This window comes from Podarcis bocagei (genome assembly GCF_964188305.1).
Source record: "Podarcis bocagei genome assembly, chromosome: 11".
Taxonomy (NCBI): Eukaryota; Metazoa; Chordata; class Lepidosauria; order Squamata; family Lacertidae; genus Podarcis; species Podarcis bocagei.
The window spans coordinates 49408670-49428281 of NC_138136.1; the positions used below are offsets into that span (position 1 = coordinate 49408670).

At 41.8% G+C, this 19612-nt stretch overlaps 1 protein-coding gene and 1 long non-coding RNA gene across 4 annotated transcripts in view; one reads left to right on the plus strand and one right to left on the minus strand.

The window, feature by feature from the left end:
- The window catches only part of LOC308597392, a 58044-nt gene extending 39378 nt beyond the window's left edge, over positions 1-18666 (plus strand). For both annotated transcript variants that reach the window (XR_014012924.1, XR_014012925.1), the window contains exon 4: positions 16622-18666. This is a non-coding gene — a long non-coding RNA (uncharacterized lncRNA). The remainder of the gene's footprint in view (positions 1-16621) is intronic.
- SUB1 (SUB1 regulator of transcription) lies at positions 8303-19036 on the minus strand. Of its 2 annotated transcripts, none has more exons than XM_081213281.1 (5): positions 18921-19036; positions 15203-15275; positions 12975-13094; positions 10185-10293; positions 8303-8613 (listed from the first exon to the last, which is right to left on the minus strand). In XM_081213281.1, exons 2-5 carry the CDS (start codon positions 15272-15274, stop codon positions 8534-8536), a joined length of 381 nt encoding a protein of 126 aa, XP_081069407.1. In that variant the 5' UTR covers position 15275; positions 18921-19036; the 3' UTR covers positions 8303-8533. The 2 variants fall into 2 exon arrangements, with proteins under 2 accessions (XP_081069407.1, XP_081069406.1); XM_081213280.1 differs by lacking the exon at positions 18921-19036 and adding an exon at positions 18673-18835.
- Positions 19037-19612: the final 576 nt, after the last annotated feature.

The window sequence follows — 19612 nt, forward strand, 5'->3', positions numbered from 1 at the left end:
CTTGCACATTGCTGCATATTCATATTATTATCATTTATTCAATTTATATTGAATAACTTTTGGCATTTTGTTCAGGATCATCTCCAGATCATGATTTACTAAGCACCTAAACTAGCAAAGCGTCCAAAGAATGCCATCATTCTCATTACACAATGAACTCAAGAGGCCAGGAGCCATGTGAAAGGATTCTCTTTGCGTGCCCTGTCTCTTCCAGGAGGCAGAATGAGTATGTCATGCCCAAATCCTGGAGCCACCATGGCTAACATAAAAAGATGGTGAGCCCTGATATAGTTTACTGTCCCCTTCCTCCCCAAGCATCATCATGTCTCCCACTAGACCAGAACTGAAATAGTGCCAAATTCTAGGTAATTCCCCTTACAAAACTGTGCTTCTGCATCACTACAAAGTTATTTTAAAAAGGTGGGGGGGGGAGGGACAGGAAATTAAGGAAGGGCTTTCACTAAGGAACATGGAGCTTAGTTGTGTTCCACAACTACTGCTACATTAAGAATTAGTGTGAAGAGCAAGTCTACCATCTAGTGGCCAGCCTGGTTATTTACACCCCTCTAAAGCTGCCTACCTCGTTTGAGAAGTGATGAACATAGGACAAGTCACCAAGAAAGAACAAAAAACCCCACAGAAATGTCACACAGATAAGTCACCTGGAGTCTTCAGTTCAGAGATTATTCTGATGCTGCATATGTCACTGTTGGGATATGATGCTGTACCCAAACGAAACTTATTAAAGTTGCAAAAGGAATGCAGGGAAGCACAGCTCCAGAACTTTTTTCAGAACAGGAACAATGGCGCCATTAGCTTGGAGCAGCAGGATCACTGATAGTCCTATATGGCTGCTCTGGCAAGCAAATGGAGCAGTCATGAGGTTTTCAAGTTTCTTTGCCAGATTAGCAGAGTCACCAAATGAAGAAAATAATTAGGCTAAACATATTATTTCCTTTTCTTTTTCCAAAATGTCATGTCCCAGAACACAGATCTATGAAATTTACCAATTTATAGAGCTAAAGTCCAGGTAGGACCAGTGCTTTTTTCTAGACAAAGAGGTGCTGGTACTCACGAGGTGGTTATAGTAAGTGCCACTTTTTAAAAACCAAAAAAAGAGAGAGGTGACAGTACTGCGTACCCTTGACTACCCCTGGAAAAAAAACCTTGGTAAGACTATAGAGTCTACCAATTTCATAGCTCTATGGGCCAAAGCACTGCATTACGCTTAGATGTCTAGCTTAGTTCCTATTCAAAAGTGTCTGGGCCCTGAGTGGAGGGAAGTTAGTGGCAATGTTGCCATCACCAAAGCAGCAACAGAAAGCATGTGTTGGCAGCCACCAGCAGAGATAGGCCCTGTCCTGGGTTTTGGGGAAAGGCTCGCTGTGGAAGCTGCCCATGATGAGCTCCAGCTGTTGGCATATACGAAACTGCAAATCAAAGTTCTGTACTGAAAATCTCATCTTTATAAATTACACAAACAAAATACATTCTCACAAGTGTCACGCAACTGACAGCCCAACTCTTATGTGTAAAGGCTTGCAAGTGAGCCGCACTGAATTTAATAAGATGTGTTTGGTGGAAATCATAGGACTGCTGCTTAGTGCAGCCTCTGCTATGCATGTCGAAGGGGAATGTGCTATATGCGGAATGAAATTTTGGCCATGAAACCTTGGATCAATTTTGTCAGTTTGGCCCCATTGTCAGACTTCAGGAATTTCCCACTGTAAAGCCTCCTTTCAAACCCTTAACATTTAAATATGCAGATAATGTGAGCTTTGTGACTGAGTGATGTGATAAAATTGCAGGGCTACCTCCCCCCCCCCTAAAAAAAATGATGCCATCCAGTTGTGTTTGTGGAAGACTTTACCACTACCTTGTTCCCAAGTGTGGCACTTTATTCTCTCCTAAAGGAGCGAGATGAGCACCACAACCCGAGTTGTCCGTAACTGGACCTAATGGTCAGGGTTACCTTTACCTTTAAAGGAGCAATCTATCACAGAAAATGAATGTATTAAAAGAAAAAAAAAACTGGGACAGGTTAGCTATATTGGGATAAGTTAGCTCTTTCTGTTGATCTCAGCTATTAAGATCCAAGCCTGCCCCTACTATAATAGGCATATATTGATTCTGTTTCTTGGTCACCCTAGGGCAGGCACCCCCAAAGTTGGCCCTCCAGATGTTTTGAGACTACAATTCCCATCATCCCTGACCACTGGTCCTGTTAGCTAGGGATGATGGGAGTTATAGTCCCAAAACATCTGGAGGGCTGAGTTTGGGGATGCCTGCCCTAGGGCATGACAGAATGCCAGGAAATGTTTTTTCTGTATCGAACAGTATTCAGCTCATCAAGAGTTGGGAACCTATGGACTTAGGGAGTGTAGACACAGAACCAAAGAAACTGGCAGACCAAAGAGCAAAGCTTTGCAGGGTCCAGGTGAGGTTGTCTTTGAATATGGTCAGAAAGCAATCTTTTTGGCCGAAAGATTATTACATAACACTCTAATTCTGGACACATTAGCAGTTGTATACCATATATATATATATATATATATATGCAGGTTTTGGTGTCTTCGGGTATCTTCCCGTGTAAGAGTTGGGGTGTCTAGGCGACGTTTCGACGAGGTCTCACTCGTCATCTTCAGGCTGGTGTTTTCGGCTTCTTGTTACTAGAACAGAGCAGGATCTCAGTGTTTGAGTTCCTATAAATACTGTTGAGGGGTGTGGTGTATAGCCTCCAACGTTCTGGGCAGAGAGGAAGTTCCCAGGTTATTGTGCCTTTTCTTCTTTTGTTCATTAATTACTTGAGGGATATCTTGAGTGATTACTTGAGTGATATTCTGAGTACCACTTAGGAGGGTCATTAGGTGTGGATTAGTTGCTAAAGCTTTCGTGTCTTGACCTCTTGAGCTAGTGAAGAGTTTTTCTGAGAAGATGGCTGTACTGCACTTAGTTGTGCTCTGGCTTGGCTTCGTGTATAGGGGCGAGCTGTGGTTTTGTGCCCTGTGCCAGCCAGATCTGTGTAGGGATTGCAGGGGGGTGCAGCATCCGGAGGTGCCACTATGGTTTGGCTACTGGATGGTGTCTGTAATTTATCTGTGGAGAGGGTCTGGGTTTGGGTCTGGTGTGGTTGATTGGAGATGGCGTTCTGTGTGCCTCTGGTTCTGGTGTCGGTTTTTGTGGGGAGGGCTAATTTCCAGATGTCTGGCAGGCGGGACGTGTCGTCACGCTTGTTCATGTTGTGAGGGTGTTTCTCTATCTCGATGGCTTCCATGATTATTCTCTTGTGGTGATGTTCCATGTTAAAGAGCAATTTGGAATCTGCAAAATTAATTTCGTGTCCTGTTTCTTTCATGTGTTGGTAAAGAGAGGAAGTTTTTTCTTCTTTTTTGACGGCATTCTTGTGTTCTGCGATACGTGCATTTATTCGTCTGTTTGTTTGTCCAATGTACGTGGCTGGGCAGACTTTGCAGGGTATTTCATAGACCCCTTGGTTTTCTAACTGGATTTTATCTTTTGGGTTTCTGAGGATATTGGCTATTTTTTGGTTGGTGCAAAAGGCTGTTTTGATATTGTGTTTATGGAGGATTTTGCTAATTTTATCTGTAGTGCCCTTGATATAAGGAAGGAGGGCCATGCCATTGTTTTCTTCTGTGTCTTGGTTTTTGGGGGGTGTTTCTTTTTGGATTAGCTTCGTAACCCTGTTTTGCTGGTATCCGTTGGCGATTAACACATTTGAGAGATTCTGTAACTCAGTTGTCAAGTGGTCTTTGTCAGCCAGGCGTTTGGTTCTGGAGATGAGAGTCTTGGCTACGGAGTTTATTTGTGCAGGGTGGTGGTGTGATTGTGCATGTAAGTAGCGGTTGGTGTGTGTTTTTTTCCGGTAGATAGTGTGTCCTAGGGAGCCATCAGGTTTTTTGTAGATTAGGACGTCAAGGAAGGGAAGTTGGTTGTTGGCTTCTATTTCCATAGTGAATTGTATTTTGGGGTGTAGGCTGTTGAGATGTGTGAGGAAGCTATCTAGTTTTTCCTTCCCGTGTGGCCAAATTACAAAGGTGTCGTCAACATATCTGAGCCAAAGTTTGGGTTTGTGTTCTGACTTGTCTAAAGCATTGGTTTCAAAGTGTTCCATGTACAGATTTGCGATGACCGGTGAGAGGGGTGATCCCATAGGTGCTCCTTCTATCTGTTTGTATCTTTGTCCATTGTGGATGAAGTACGTGTTGGTTAGGCAGTGGTTGGTCAGGTCCAGGATGTATTCGGGGGGATTGTATTTGTTTTGAATGGAACACGTACTTCATCCACAATGGACAAAGATACAAACAGATAGAAGGAGCACCTATGGGATCACCCCTCTCACCGGTCATCGCAAATCTGTACATGGAACACTTTGAAACCAATGCTTTAGACAAGTCAGAACACAAACCCAAACTTTGGCTCAGATATGTTGACGACACCTTTGTAATTTGGCCACACGGGAAGGAAAAACTAGATAGCTTCCTCACACATCTCAACAGCCTACACCCCAAAATACAATTCACTATGGAAATAGAAGCCAACAACCAACTTCCCTTCCTTGACGTCCTAATCTACAAAAAACCTGATGGCTCCCTAGGACACACTATCTACCGGAAAAAAACACACACCAACCGCTACTTACATGCACAATCACACCACCACCCTGCACAAATAAACTCCGTAGCCAAGACTCTCATCTCCAGAACCAAACGCCTGGCTGACAAAGACCACTTGACAACTGAGTTACAGAATCTCTCAAATGTGTTAATCGCCAACGGATACCAGCAAAACAGGGTTACGAAGCTAATCCAAAAAGAAACACCCCCCAAAAACCAAGACACAGAAGAAAACAATGGCATGGCCCTCCTTCCTTATATCAAGGGCACTACAGATAAAATTAGCAAAATCCTCCATAAACACAATATCAAAACAGCCTTTTGCACCAACCAAAAAATAGCCAATATCCTCAGAAACCCAAAAGATAAAATCCAGTTAGAAAACCAAGGGGTCTATGAAATACCCTGCAAAGTCTGCCCAGCCACGTACATTGGACAAACAAACAGACGAATAAATGCACGTATCGCAGAACACAAGAATGCCGTCAAAAAAGAAGAAAAAACTTCCTCTCTTTACCAACACATGAAAGAAACAGGACACGAAATTAATTTTGCAGATTCCAAATTGCTCTTTAACATGGAACATCACCACAAGAGAATAATCATGGAAGCCATCGAGATAGAGAAACACCCTCACAACATGAACAAGCGTGACGACACGTCCCGCCTGCCAGACATCTGGAAATTAGCCCTCCCCACAAAAACCGACACCAGAACCAGAGGCACACAGAACGCCATCTCCAATCAACCACACCAGACCCAAACCCAGACCCTCTCCACAGATAAATTACAGACACCATCCAGTAGCCAAACCATAGTGGCACCTCCGGATGCTGCACCCCCCTGCAATCCCTACACAGATCTGGCTGGCACAGGGCACAAAACCACAGCTCGCCCCTATACACGAAGCCAAGCCAGAGCACAACTAAGTGCAGTACAGCCATCTTCTCAGAAAAACTCTTCACTAGCTCAAGAGGTCAAGACACGAAAGCTTTAGCAACTAATCCACACCTAATGACCCTCCTAAGTGGTACTCAGAATATCACTCAAGTAATCACTCAAGATATCCCTCAAGTAATTAATGAACAAAAGAAGAAAAGGCACAATAACCTGGGAACTTCCTCTCTGCCCAGAACGTTGGAGGCTATACACCACACCCCTCAACAGTATTTATAGGAACTCAAACACTGAGATCCTGCTCTGTTCTAGTAACAAGAAGCCGAAAACACCAGCCTGAAGATGACGAGTGAGACCTCGTCGAAACGTCGCCTAGACACCCCAACTCTTACACGGGAAGATACCCGAAGACACCAAAACCTGCATTCCTGTACCCGTGAAAATCTACGAAAGCATATATATATATATATATATATATATATATATATATACACACACACACACACACACACACACACACACATATATATGAAACGAAATTGCTATAATCCACTTGCTATTCTTCTTTCAAGGCAATAGGGGGCAGAGAATCAGTGCACCAGCAACATGTGGTCAGTTTTCATGTTAGAAAGGAGTGAGGGATCCTCTTCCTTCTCAGAGGACAAAAAGGCAGTTAAAGCATTAAGAATCCTAATACAGTGGTACCTCGGGTTACATATGCTTCAGGTTACAGACTCCGCTAACTCAGAAATAGTGCTTCAGGTTAAGAACTTTGCTTCAGGATGAGAACAGAAATCGTGCTCCGGCGGCGCGGCAGCATCAGGAGACTCCATTAGCTAAAGTGGTGCTTCAGGTTAAGAACAGTTTCAGGTTAAGTATGGACCTCCGGAACGAATTAAGTATTTAACCCGAGGTACCACTGTACACCAGCCAGAGTGTTTGAAATTAGCCAGGCGCCAAGTGAAGATGTGCGAGTGCCAGGAGAGCACCTGACATCTCCACTGTCTGGAGGTGCATGCCTGGAGATCACTGCAACTTGACTGTTTCCACACACTAATACCACATCCTGTAGAATTCTATTGGCTATATTTTATCTGCACAATCAGAATGAATTTCAGGAACCAAAATGCTTTTTCTGGGCAGCCTGAGGAGAGGCAGTAAACAATGTTATAGTTAATGGTTGTAGGTTGTCTTCGCTTACCCCACCCCACTGCCTTGCTCAGTTGTGAAGTCGTCTTACATTATGAATGGTCTGTGTCGCCATTAAGAAAAAGGGGCAGGAATAGGCCAATATACATGTGGACTGCCCCTGGATAAAATGTCTTCTCTTTTTTTAATTTCTTAAAGCTCTTAACCTAGCTCATGAACTAGCCAGATGTTTAACTGATAATTAGGTAAAAGGGTAAAGGTAAAGGACCCCTGGACATTTTTTTAAAAGTCTTTCTTGTCAAAGGTGACTATGGGGTTTGCTGCTCATCTTGCTTGTAGCCAAGGGAGCTGGCGTTCGTCCACGGACAGCTTTCCGGGTCATGTGGCCAGCATGACTAAACCACTTCTGGCGGAACGGAACACCGTGATGGAAACCTGAGCACATGGAAACGCAGTTTACCTTCCTGCTGCAGCGGTTACCTATTTATCTATTTGCACTGGTGTGCTTTTGAACTGCTAGCTTGGCAGGAGTTGGGACAATGACAGGTGCTCACCCCATTGCGCGGATTCGAACAGCCAACCATCTGATCGGCAAACCCAAGAGACTTAGTGGTTTAGATCACAGTGCCACCCATGTCCCTACTGATAATTGCCTGATATTTTTTTCAAATGATGGACTGACTGTGATTAAGACTTTGGAATCGTAAGAAAAAAGGAGGTTATAAATTAGATAAAACTAAGAGTAAGGATTTGTTGAAACGAAAGTTTCAAAATGGGATGCAGAAAGGGGAGGTATGGGGAAGTCGGAGAAATAAGTTATAAGAAAACAAGGATATGAAATCATACTTATTTGTTTTTGTGTTTGTTTGTGTTGTTCTGTCTGTTTAAAAAATTGGTGAAAATTGAATAAAAATTTTATATATAAAAAAAAGACTTTGGAATCGTTTTGCCCCCAAATTACTACTAGACATTCCGTTTTGGCAACTGAAGCCTTGGTTTCAGGAGCTATTGGGCACCTAGCTTTTATATCTTGAGTTTCTAACACTGCGGCCACATACCAATGACACAGAAGAAAATATAGCATTTTTGTGTTAATATAGAATCACAGAATTGTACAGTTGGCAGGGACCCCGAAGGTCATCTAGTTCAACCTCCTGCGATGCAGAAATCTTAACTAAAGCATCCATGATAAATGACCATCTAGCCACTGCTTAAACTAGTCCTCTTTACAGAGAAAGCATGGAAAAACAAACTTGCATTGCCTTATGTTAAATACAAACTGACAGTTTTACCATAGCCAAAAAAGATAGAGGACACCACTGTTACAGAGAAACTGAAGAACAAGCGTGAATAGCCAGACCACTGCAAAAGAAAACTGATTTTTGGAAACATGGGCCAAATTCCTAAAGTACACTAGAAGTACAGGAATTGATTCTATCTTCAAAGCAACACAGTAGATTAAATTAACTGGGAAAGTAAACAGAAAAAAAAAGTTTAAGCCTACAGTGGGTTACTTTTGTTTCTTGTTATTAAAGCAAACAAGGAATCTCCCTCATGTTAGAGTATTTCAGTCAAGAAGGCCACCGACAACTGTAACTTACTCGGAGTATTAATTGAATGTGTTTTATTTTACACCCTGATGTGAGAACATAACACCTGTTTAATAAAAGTATACACATTTGTAACTTCACCCAGAATACACTTTTAATGCACATTAAAAAAAGCGCTCATCTTACAAATTGTTTTGCAATCCAAATATACAATAGCTTGGAAAACAAATAGTTTAGAAAATGAATGCCAATGTAAAAAGACTACTGAAACCTATAACAGTAGAGTTTCTGTATGGCTCATCTTTACAGTTTTCTTACTGCTTCATCAATATCAGTAATCTGTTCCTTCAACTGGCTCCACTGTTCTGGATTTAGAGAGATACCTAAAGTAAACCAAAACAAATCCTTGGAGGTTATTACAAATTCACATTTATGCTATAAACACACTTACGCAACTGCAGAATTCACAATGCAGAGATGCTTCAAGAGAACCTCAACTTTTGTATTAAAAAATGCAGATTTGAGGACAAGGAACTTGAAAGGTAGGATCTCAGAAGAGTTGGGGGGTCAAGGGCAATCAGCGCCTCTATGATCCAAGTCAAAATTTATGCAGTACAAAGTAGATAATCCCTCTTCAGGAATTCTACCAAGCCAAGTATTTACGCAAGACCAGAGAAACAAGTTACCTGGAAGTCACTCTTGACATGGTTCACTTGTAACATTATACACAGCAGAGCTTGTTGTAGTTAAGACTTCAAACACTCATCAAAATGTTACTTGCAGTTTCTCAGCCCAGTTTAAAAGTGCCTAGATATTAACAGCCACAGAATATTAAAGCAGATACATACCTAAGCCTCAAAGGCCTTAAAAGCTGGAGGGGTTGTGACATGCTGATTCAGCACACTGTTACCATCCAAACAACAGACTGAAAGATTAGTAGGACCAGTACTGACAGTACAATCCAAACAAACGGCTATTCAAGGAACTTTGTCTCCTTTTGACCTACTTGTTTCCTGCTCTTTGAATGGAAACCACACAGAGTGCAAACAGTATGACCAGGAAGGGCATACAGGACAGATATGCAAGTCAGCCTGCCCATTTATTTGCATTCTATGATCAGAATCATTTATTTATTTTTGTATTTCAGTAGGCATAGCTAGAGCACAGATCAGCTGAAAGTCTTGCACAGACAGTTTAAGGATCTACAAGACTGCATGATGTTCTTTCCTTTCTCACCTGCTCAGGCCTGGCATCACCTAGGATTTCTGTCAACAGGATCAAAACAAAACAAAACTGAACGCAGCTCAAAATTCACTTTGAGAACTTTGAGTTATATGCAATGCCAAAACATCATTGGGTGGGGATGCAAGGGAATGTGTGCAAAATGAGAGGCAGGTAAGCCAATAACCTAACAAACCTGAATGGGCACCAGAACTGCTGGGGCCAGAGAAACAGGAACCTCCAAATAGGTCTATGTCCAACCTGTCTGTATCTACTTTGAGGGTAGGCAAACCAAGAGCAGGGAAACAAAGGAATGTTTGGTTGCGTTCAGATTGGCCACTTCACACAAACTAGTTAAATATAGTGTGACTGAATGTGAAAAAGGACAGAATCTGTATGCCTTTAGGAGCTGTGTAGAACAGGGAATTTTGGTAGATGTGTCTTGCTATGTCGTGTCTGGTATATCTAAGTAATACTGATGATGTGGAAGAATGGACTGTACTCCCAATCCTTTATTATTCTGTTGGGAGCCGCCCAGAGTGGCTGGGGAAACCCAGCCATATGGGCATGGTATAAATAATATATTATTATTAATTATTATTACTACTACTACTATTATTACTACACCTAGTTACCCTGACTTAGATGTTTAGGTATGGGGCCCAAGAACTCATTATAGTGCATAACGTATTAGCAAAAACTGTAGTCACCATGCAGACAACATAAGAATTACCTTTTCTGCCAGGTTTCATTTCACCTTCTTGATCCATCCAGTATTCTCTAATATCAATTAGGACTTTACCTTTAAAATCACGAACACTGACATATCTCATTTTACCAATCTGTCAACAAATTAGAGAACTAAATCATTATTTCACCAAACACATGATACAGCTCTTCAAGCACTATTAAGGTCTTGTGTATGATACAAAGACTAGAGTTTATTTTAGAGATTATGGGATCAAATGTTTCTTCTCAGTGAAATCTCTTACAACTAACAAGCAATGACAGCTCGAAGAGACAGGAGAAGCCAAATCTTTCTGCAGAAGTTATTGCTAAACCAAACTGATTTATTTCCTTTTTCTCAGAAGCGTGCTTTTTTAATAGAAATATTGTCAAGGAATATAAAAAAACCTCAATCACCTTCAGCCCTTTACTAATGAGGACGAAATCATCATCCTAGCCTTGGGCTTTCAGAAATATGAATCCACATTCAAATTGAAAAATAGGGTAGATACGCACAAGTTCAGTAAATTTTGATCTTCAAACTTATGCATATGTGAGATTATGATTAGCATCTGGAAGTAACCTTAAATGAAAGGCAATTAAGCTGATTTCCATTTCACCAAGAACAGCAAGGTATGAAAAAAGGAAAAACATATACATTACATTATTAGAATATGCTATTGTAAACCAAGTACAGTCGTACCTCTTTTTGCGTCCGAGATCTGTTCCGGAACCCCGGACACTTGACGAAAGGGATGCTCGACAGAGCGTCGCTCTGCGCATGTGCGAAGTGCAATTTAGCACTGCTGCATGTGTGGCAAACCCGGAAGTAACCCGTTCTGGTACTTCTGGGTTTGCTGCAGACGTTCGATGAAATGGACCCTAAACGGGGCAGACTCAAAATGAGGTACAACTGTACAGTGAAAATGTGCTAGGCTCCAACTAGAGGCCTATATTTAGCTTAGGACACCAAACCATTATGCAAGCAGTTTCAAGATTAGTGTTCAGGTTGCACCATCAAGAGAAAAAAAGATTCCGAAAGCATTAAAGCAGGAAACTGCAGCCTGCAGAACGCTAGTTAGAAAAATTGATAGCAGCTGATACTCTCAGAAGCCTAGCTCAAAAAGAAGTACAGTGAACCATATTTTTAAAAAATATGGTGCAACAGTTTTGGTCAAGGATATTACACTAAGTGCACCGAGATGCAAAAGCACCTTCCTATAATTCTAAAATTACTAAACTGTCTGAAGACCCCAAAAAATGCCATACATATTTGCAGGATTGAATAGCTTCTGTATCTGTTGTATTTCAAAGGATTACCAAAATCTCTACCACTGAAGATGTCAAGAACATCTTGGATGTGCCTTGGCTATCAATAGTATAATCTTAATATATTTTGCAATGCGAGGAGTAACATCTGAAATGTTTTTAAATGTTGACTCCTATGTGCTTAAGAGTTTCAACATAGACAACTAAGTTCCATTAGCTCAGGCCTCCTCACTTGCTATAATCTTCCCTTTTCTGCATGCAGCAACATCTCAATCCCATGCAAATGGCCCATGACCACTGAACAGGACTTTGAAACACACAGTTCCTGCCCATAGGCAAAATTTCCTACACGTAGCCCACTACCTCCACTTCTCTAACCCGCCCCCCCCCCCGTCTCTGCTCCTTATTTGCCATCCTCACCAGCACCCCCAGACACTTCAATTACTTTCCACTCTCAGAGTAAACATGTAGAACCAATGGGGGAAAAACTCCATGCAAAATGTTATTATAACAGTAATTTGCTTAAGATCACCCAACAAGTTCCTAGTTCTACTGTAATTTGAAGCAAAAAGTTCCTGGTTTAACCAGAATACTGCTTGTCCAAAGTAGTACAAGAATGAATAATTACAAAATCAAGCTTTCTAAACTGCATACCTTTAATTAAGAACACTCTTCAACCTTTCACGCTTGCTGCATAAGCAACTATCGGATCACACTACAGATAGTAGTGTTAAACATAACACAGACCATCTGGGATCCAGTAATCTTCATTTATTTGGCAACAGATCAGATGTACCATTCAAGTACGATTTTCAACATTTCCTTTCGGATTAAAGTTCAGTATAGTTTTTGTGTGAGCATCGCACGGGCATGGACTAGTTCCTCAGTGAGGCAGAATTTAATGTGCTTTCTACTCATGTCATTCATAGACAAGCTAAGATGATTTGACATATCTGTGCCAGTCAAATTAAAATTGCTCCCATCTTTCAGTCCAGTAGCTCCCAGCAAGCAAGGCCACCAAACCCACAGACAGGAAAATACTGTTGCTTGGGGAAGTTCAGCTTCCTTCCTGACCCGCTACTGACTGATCCTAAACAAAATCAATTTTACTTCTCCAGCTCTCCTACTTCACACCACTCCCTTTGTGTTACTGACGCTGACTAGTAGTGGGAAAACTGTTTCTGCAAGAACATAAAGCTTCTGAGTCCATATAGCTTTTCTTTAGATGAAGGTCAGTATACTAATATAATATAATATAATATAATATAATATAATATAATATAATATAATATAATAAATAGCAGTTTAGGAAAGCTACAACTAAATCTGTTTGCCAATGCTTGTGTACTAGATGCTTGTAAATGGGTTTAGCACACTGTCGTCTTAAGGATTCCAATCTTGCAAAGTTATGAAAACAGAACACTGGCTTTATTTATTTTCCTGATGATGACAGGTAAAATTAATGTACAACCCACAGCACAAGAACCGGGGATCCCACCAACTACTCAAAGTAAGAGCCACTAGTTACCTGAAACATATTCTCATCTCTGTTGCTACTTTGCTTGGAGGAGGCGGCACCTTTGGAGCTTTCACCAGTCTTCTGTTTCTTCACAGGCTTTTCAGGCACGGCTTGTTTTTTCCTTTTCACCTTGACATTTAAAAATCAAAGTGAATTAAGAACCTACTGGAGAAGTAGTAGTTTCAAGTTTACACCAATATGTCTCTCCTCCGTCCCCCACAACAGTGTAGGAAGAGTGTTCAAATGTACTCAATATTTGATCAGAGAAAGCCCCAGAAAACCATTTAACAAAAAAGTACCCATGTTCACAGGGAAGACACAATACTGACATACAAAGAACAATTTTACTAAGTAAAAGCTACATTTTTCTCATTGTGGGAAACGAAACCATTTTTTATCAAGGTTTGATGCAGGCCTTAAAAGGAAAAAGAAACCTTATTTGCATCACTGCATACTTACAATATAACCACGTTAAAGTTGCATCTACAGAAGGCCAGATAAAATCAATGTGAAACTGCAGCAAACTCTCAGAACAGTCTTGAATGGGGTCAATTGGCTTTGCTTTGTATTGTATTGAGAAACTTCCTGAGTTTGTTTACTCCAGTATCTCGCTCTAGATAACTTGGGCTTTCCATCTCCACCAGAAACTGTGTAAATCCAGGAATTCCCTTAATGTTTGGCAAACTGTCTTGGTAAACAATAGGCACTTCCCTTCAATAGAAGTGTTGTTTGTACCAGCAGCTAGGATATCAACTTACAAATGAAAATGTAAACTCCCTTATGATTAACTGGATCAAAGAGATGCAAAATAACATTGCAAAATAATGTATGCAACTTTCTACAACATAATGTATAAAAGACTGAGGGCTGGCAATACCAGACTCGACAGCACTTGAAACCACAGCTCAAAAATGTTGCCCTTTCTGTTCTATCTTCTGTGACAAAGGCCAAACCAAGATCCCAATTCATTTGTGCTCAAAAGCTCCTCAAGCTATTTGACCCCGCCCTGATCTATGCTGCCAATCCTGAATACCTCAAGTCCACAAAAAATGGGCCACTAACCAAAAGAATATTAGTTGCAGGTACATAGGGAATTGCTTAAAAAATATTTAGATGAAAAGCCAAATTCACCTAATTGCAAAATTCTGTGGCCTAGGGGCAGAATGAGGGGATTTGAATGCATAGCCTGGTGCACTTACATTCTACTGGTACAACAAAAACACCTTTGTGAAATTCTCCAAGTACAGCCAAGTAGCTGAGAGAAGAATCAGGCCATGGGCGGGATGGAATCCTGCTCAGAGATGACATTTCAGGACCAAGCTAGATGTTGATCATTTGAACATTAAGGTTAACAGTTTGCTGTTCAGAACATTTATCTGCAAGCTAGAGGGATCCATTCTTTCCAAGATTTAGTGGTAAACACTTCTATATCAGTTATGCTTCTCCATTTCCCCTCATCAGCAAGTGGGTAAAGCACCACAAATTAGTAAATATGCAGATGGTAAAGTTCTTTAAAATGTGAAGTAACTATACGTCAACATTTTGAGAAACAGCAACTGGGCTAGTACTTACCCCTTAATCACCAAAAAAAATAAAAAATCCCTGAGAGATTCATTCTTCCCCCACTTTACTGACTATGCTTGCTAAAAAAAGCATTCAGCTACAAGAGAGCTATGCAATCTTCTACATGCTTAACTAGGTCCTAAATACCAGTTTAAGTGGAACTTGAAAAAGAAAAGTGCCCAGAATTGTGGGTGTACTTGAAATGAAAAGTCTTAAAGGGTCATTGCCTTAAAATAGGTTGATGTATTTAAAAAATACAAACAGAATAAAAAATGAACAAGTGCTGATCAAGATATCCATTCTGATCCAAATATTCCATAACTTTAAAATGAAATAAAAAATCATGAGTAGCACAAGTATGCCCTCAAAAGACTGACTCAATTCAAGAGAAGTGCATTTTAATTATCTTTTTAAGAACAAGGAAAGTAGATTTGTAAAATCAGCTCCCCTGTAAATCTATTTATTTTATACCTTTATGGCTTTTTTAGGCATACATGCAAGTCTTAGCCATTTATATGGCTCTCTGTATAAGTAGAAAGCATAAACTCTAAAATTAGTTTCTGGGTGGCTTATGCCACTGTTTTATTCTTGCTCAATATTTTGTGTGTGTGTATATATATATATATATATAGATAGATAGAGAGAGAGAGAGAGAGAGAATGAGAATGAATCACCTTTTTGTCAACTTCACTGTCCGAATCACTGGCAGATGAGCTTGAAGACACAAGTTCTTTTGATTTCGGCATTCTAAGAAGGAAAGAAATGTTGTTGTTTTAAAAAAAGCTTCATACACTAAGTGATTGTTAGAATTTCACACCCCCTCCCATCAAGCAATCTCCTCCATCATTGTCATTTCACACACAACTGCTCTGAAGTTCCACTGAAATTAAATGGGCTTCAAAGTAATATTTAAGAATTGGGATACGAGCCATATCTTGGCATTGGGCTTACCATTGGGGAAAAGTGGCAGTAGGGATACATAATAAATGACTATGGAGAGAAACACAAAATGCTTGGTTGTTAGGTAGCTTCGATTTTAAATAGGGTTAACTGATGTCCTCTCTGCTTCTGAGACAGTGAATGAGACCCATATAGGATGTTACTTTATCTGAAATCAATAGTATTAACACCTTGCAATCCTATCCAACTGTTGTTTGAAGCATATATACTGTTATAGTCTGATAGAGCTGAACTTATTCTTCTGTTAGAGCAAAGGCAGAGAGATGGATATGACTTGCATGGAGAAACAGTAGGGATCAGGTTACTTTAGACCTTCTGAAACAACGTAGCAAGTAAGAGACAGCAGTAGGTAAAAATGTATTTGTTTTAGAAGAGAGCAAACGCCTGTACGGTGGTACCTCGGTCCGTTCTTAACCTGAAACTGTTCTTAACCTGAAGCATCACTTTAGCTAATGGGGCCTCCTGCTGCCGCCGCGCCGCCGGAGCACGATTTCTGTTCTCATACTGAAGCAAAGTTCTTAACTCGGGGACTATTTCTGGGTTAGCGGAGTCTGTAACCTGAAGCTTGCTAAAAAACCTGAGGTACCACTGTATTTTCAAGGATTGTGAGGAAGCTGCTCCGCCTCACAGGTGGTAAGGTTTAATAGTAAATAATGCACTCAGGCAAAGCTGGGGTGTTATGTACAAATCCTAACAAGATGTGGCAGAGTACAGAATGTATCACACCTTTGAATAAATGCTTTTGCTTATGAGTGAAGCTGAAAAAATGTTCTACAAAATCTAAGTGATAATTTGTAAGTGGCTTGACAGAACTGATGGATATGTTCTGTGAAATACCAATTTGTTATTCCAGTTTCAGAATGAAACAAAATGGCTGTGTTCTAACTCTACCGCTGGAGGCAAGATGCCTCTGAATATAAACTGCAAGGAAATTCATCACAAGTGCATCAGGTGCTGCTTGCGGTTTTCCCACAGGCATCTGGTTGTCCACTGGGATAACAGGATACTGGGCTGGATGAGCCTTTGGTCTGATCCAGCAGACATCACCTTATGTTGCCCTACATATATCAGTTATCAGGAATTCTTCCCACTTAACCCTTTAAAGAACCTCTGGCTCTCTCTCTCTAGGCAAGGCGTTGGCTTCCGATTCCAGCTCCAAAAGATAACACATGGGAGAAAAAAACAAAGCAGTTAAATATGCAGCTTCATCAGAGATCATACAGCTTTTCTCCAGGTAAGTATATTTGCTTGACCATACCACACCAATGACATGTTTAACTTCTCAGAAAAATTAAAACAAGCAGGCTTCAGGTGCTTCACTTGGGCAATTAAGGGGAAAGGCATTTATTATGTTTATTATATCCAACCTTTCTTCCATCACAAATTTATTGTGGTATAAATTTGAATGAAATATAAGAAACATAGGAAATGGCAGGTGGAAGTAATAATAATAATAATTTATTATTACGGTCAGACCAGCTTGTAAGGAATAAAAAGTAGTAAAATAGCCAGAGCCCAGCAGTTTAAATGCAAATGGGAATACCATATCAAGGCAATTAAAATGGATTAAAAAATAGGAAGAGACAAACACTAGAAATAAAGATATGGAGGGCAGTATAAAGAAGACAGGTAGATCCCTGGATATTACAAGGGAGGAGTCCTGGGGGCAGGAAGATTAACAGGATAGGCATACTGAGAGAAGAGGGTCAAGACTGAAAAATGCAACTGGTATTCTTGGGAGGGGGGAGATGCAGAGTATAGGGTTATGTTTAACAGAAACCTACCCACCAATGTCTGGGATAGCACAGCCCCGTCATTAATAAATACCTCTGGTTTAAGAAGAAATCTGCCAACCTATGTTGCACCACTACAGGCTTTCACACTAGCTTACCCAACTAAATAAAAATCCCCGTATTTGTTGGCCTCGATTTATTTGCAGAAACATCTGAGACCCACCCCCATGACGACAGAATGTCTGTAAGTAACACGCTTGTGTTACATCCCGTCTTTCTGGATTCAGAGGCATGTGCTACAGCCATACTGTATATGAGTTTCTCTCACTGTATGAACTGTGAAGGTACAGTGAGAACTTTACGTGCTGTTACCATTTAATTCACCAAGATTTTCAAAAGAGCAAAAGGGAAGAGAATTTGGGAGGAGAGAGGTGATGGCAAGATGAGCATATAGACCTGTGTCTATAGACTAAAGAGGAGAGGGAGCCAACAGATGTAGTGCAGCTCCATGTGTAAATGTAGAAGGAAAATGAACTTGGAATAGGCTAAAATGTGACTAAGCCCATGGTTACAAGCAATACATCATTACTGTATGTAGAGTGCCATCCCACACCTTATGTTCTGATACTGCTCCAAATTGGGGGCAACAGACCAGGGGGCAGGCTTGGCTCTGCCATTGACTTGCTGAGCTTCTTGGTGCCTCAAGTCCTGTGCCACATGGGGCACCCAAGGGACAAAATGGCCACTCAAGAGGCGGAGGATTGAACAGGAAGGTGAGGCTACAACACAGGAAAAAGCAGATGGCGGGTCACTTAAAATGCAGAGAGCGCGTCACTGTTGGGGCCAAGGTATCCTAGAAGGTGCCATGGTTTTGTTGGGGGGGGGGTGTCCCTTCATTTGAGCAAAAGGAGAGACAGTGCAGCCCAAGGCCCCAGTAACACCCATGGAGAGGAAATGCGGGAGAGGAGCAGGTTGCCAGAAAATCAGAGAACCGTTTGGTTGCAAGGGACCCCGAGGGTCATCTAGTCCAACCCCCTACAATGCAGGAACCGTTTTGCCCAGCGTGGGGCTCGAACCCACGGCCGTATCGTGCTCTGCCGACCGAGGACCCGTAACCAGCCAAGATGAAGATGGGGGGGAAGAGAGAGAAAGACAGACAAGACCACAGTATGGAGGACCAGAGACGGCGGCTTTAAGACAGCCGTGTAGATGAAGCCCGGGGGGGGAGGGGAACCTGGGCCAAGGCGGTGAGGTGGGAATCCCCCCCAGGCCAAGCAGAGCTGGGGAGCGGTTCCCAGCCGCCATTTTCTCCCTCCCTCGGATGCTTTCTCTGCCCCCTCCCTTCCCCAACATGGCAGCCTCTGGGCTGCTGCGCCGCCTCCGCCTCTTCCCTCAAGTTTCCCTCCACCCCTTTTGAATTAGGGAATGGGGAGTCCGAGCACGACCCGCACCGATAGGGAGCAGTTATTTGTCCCATGGCTCCCTCGCTTCTCAGGGGTGAGCGTCGCCGCCGCCGACTCCTATTTCAGGGACTCGGGTCCCGAGGAGCCCAACATGGCGGCTCAAACCGTCGCGCCGCGCGCGCAGGCGACAGCGAGGGGCGAGAGTTCCATTCGAAGGGCCCCCCCCCCCGCAGAAAGAGCCACGGGAAGAGGGATGGGGAGCGCGCGCGAGGAGTAACGGAAAAAGCGGCACTCACGTTCCACTCAGAACCCTCTGCTCTCACTGCCTTCCTCTCGGCTTGCCTTTTCTATCCCCGCCCCACGCCAATGCAAAAGCGGAAGTGACGTGAGCTCCGGCGGCCCGCCCACTCCAAAAGACCGCGTGAGGGCGCGCGCACGCCGTGCGTGAAGTTAGCGCGCTGGGCGCGCGAAAGGCGAGAAGCGTTTTAAGCTTGTGGGTGACTCGGACGTAGAAATGCGTGTAGCATCAACCATCTTAAATAAAAAAAAAAAATCGAATATTTCATTTATTAAATACATTTTTCAAACCCTCAAAAAAACACACGATAAAACTGAGAAAAAAAATCACAGCACTGATTTACAACATACAACGGTTAAAACATTGAAACTGGTTTAGGTCGCCTCAACTTTATAAGCTTCTGGGTAGGCTTGTCTATAATGATTCCAGCAGGCGTGGAAAGGAGTATAGCGCCGGTTTGATCTTAATACAATAGACAGGGAATTCCAAAGTGCAATGTGCTGCCACATTGAAAGTTATTACAAATGTGGAGTGGGTAGTATGTGACACTTGTATGTTCAAAGCATGTGACTTGTATTCTATGAAAGTTTATCATCACCATCATTCTATATTTAAAGTAAGAACAGCTACAAACATGGGAATGCAACCATTAATAAACTACCTGTAATTACCGGGTAAACATTGTTATAA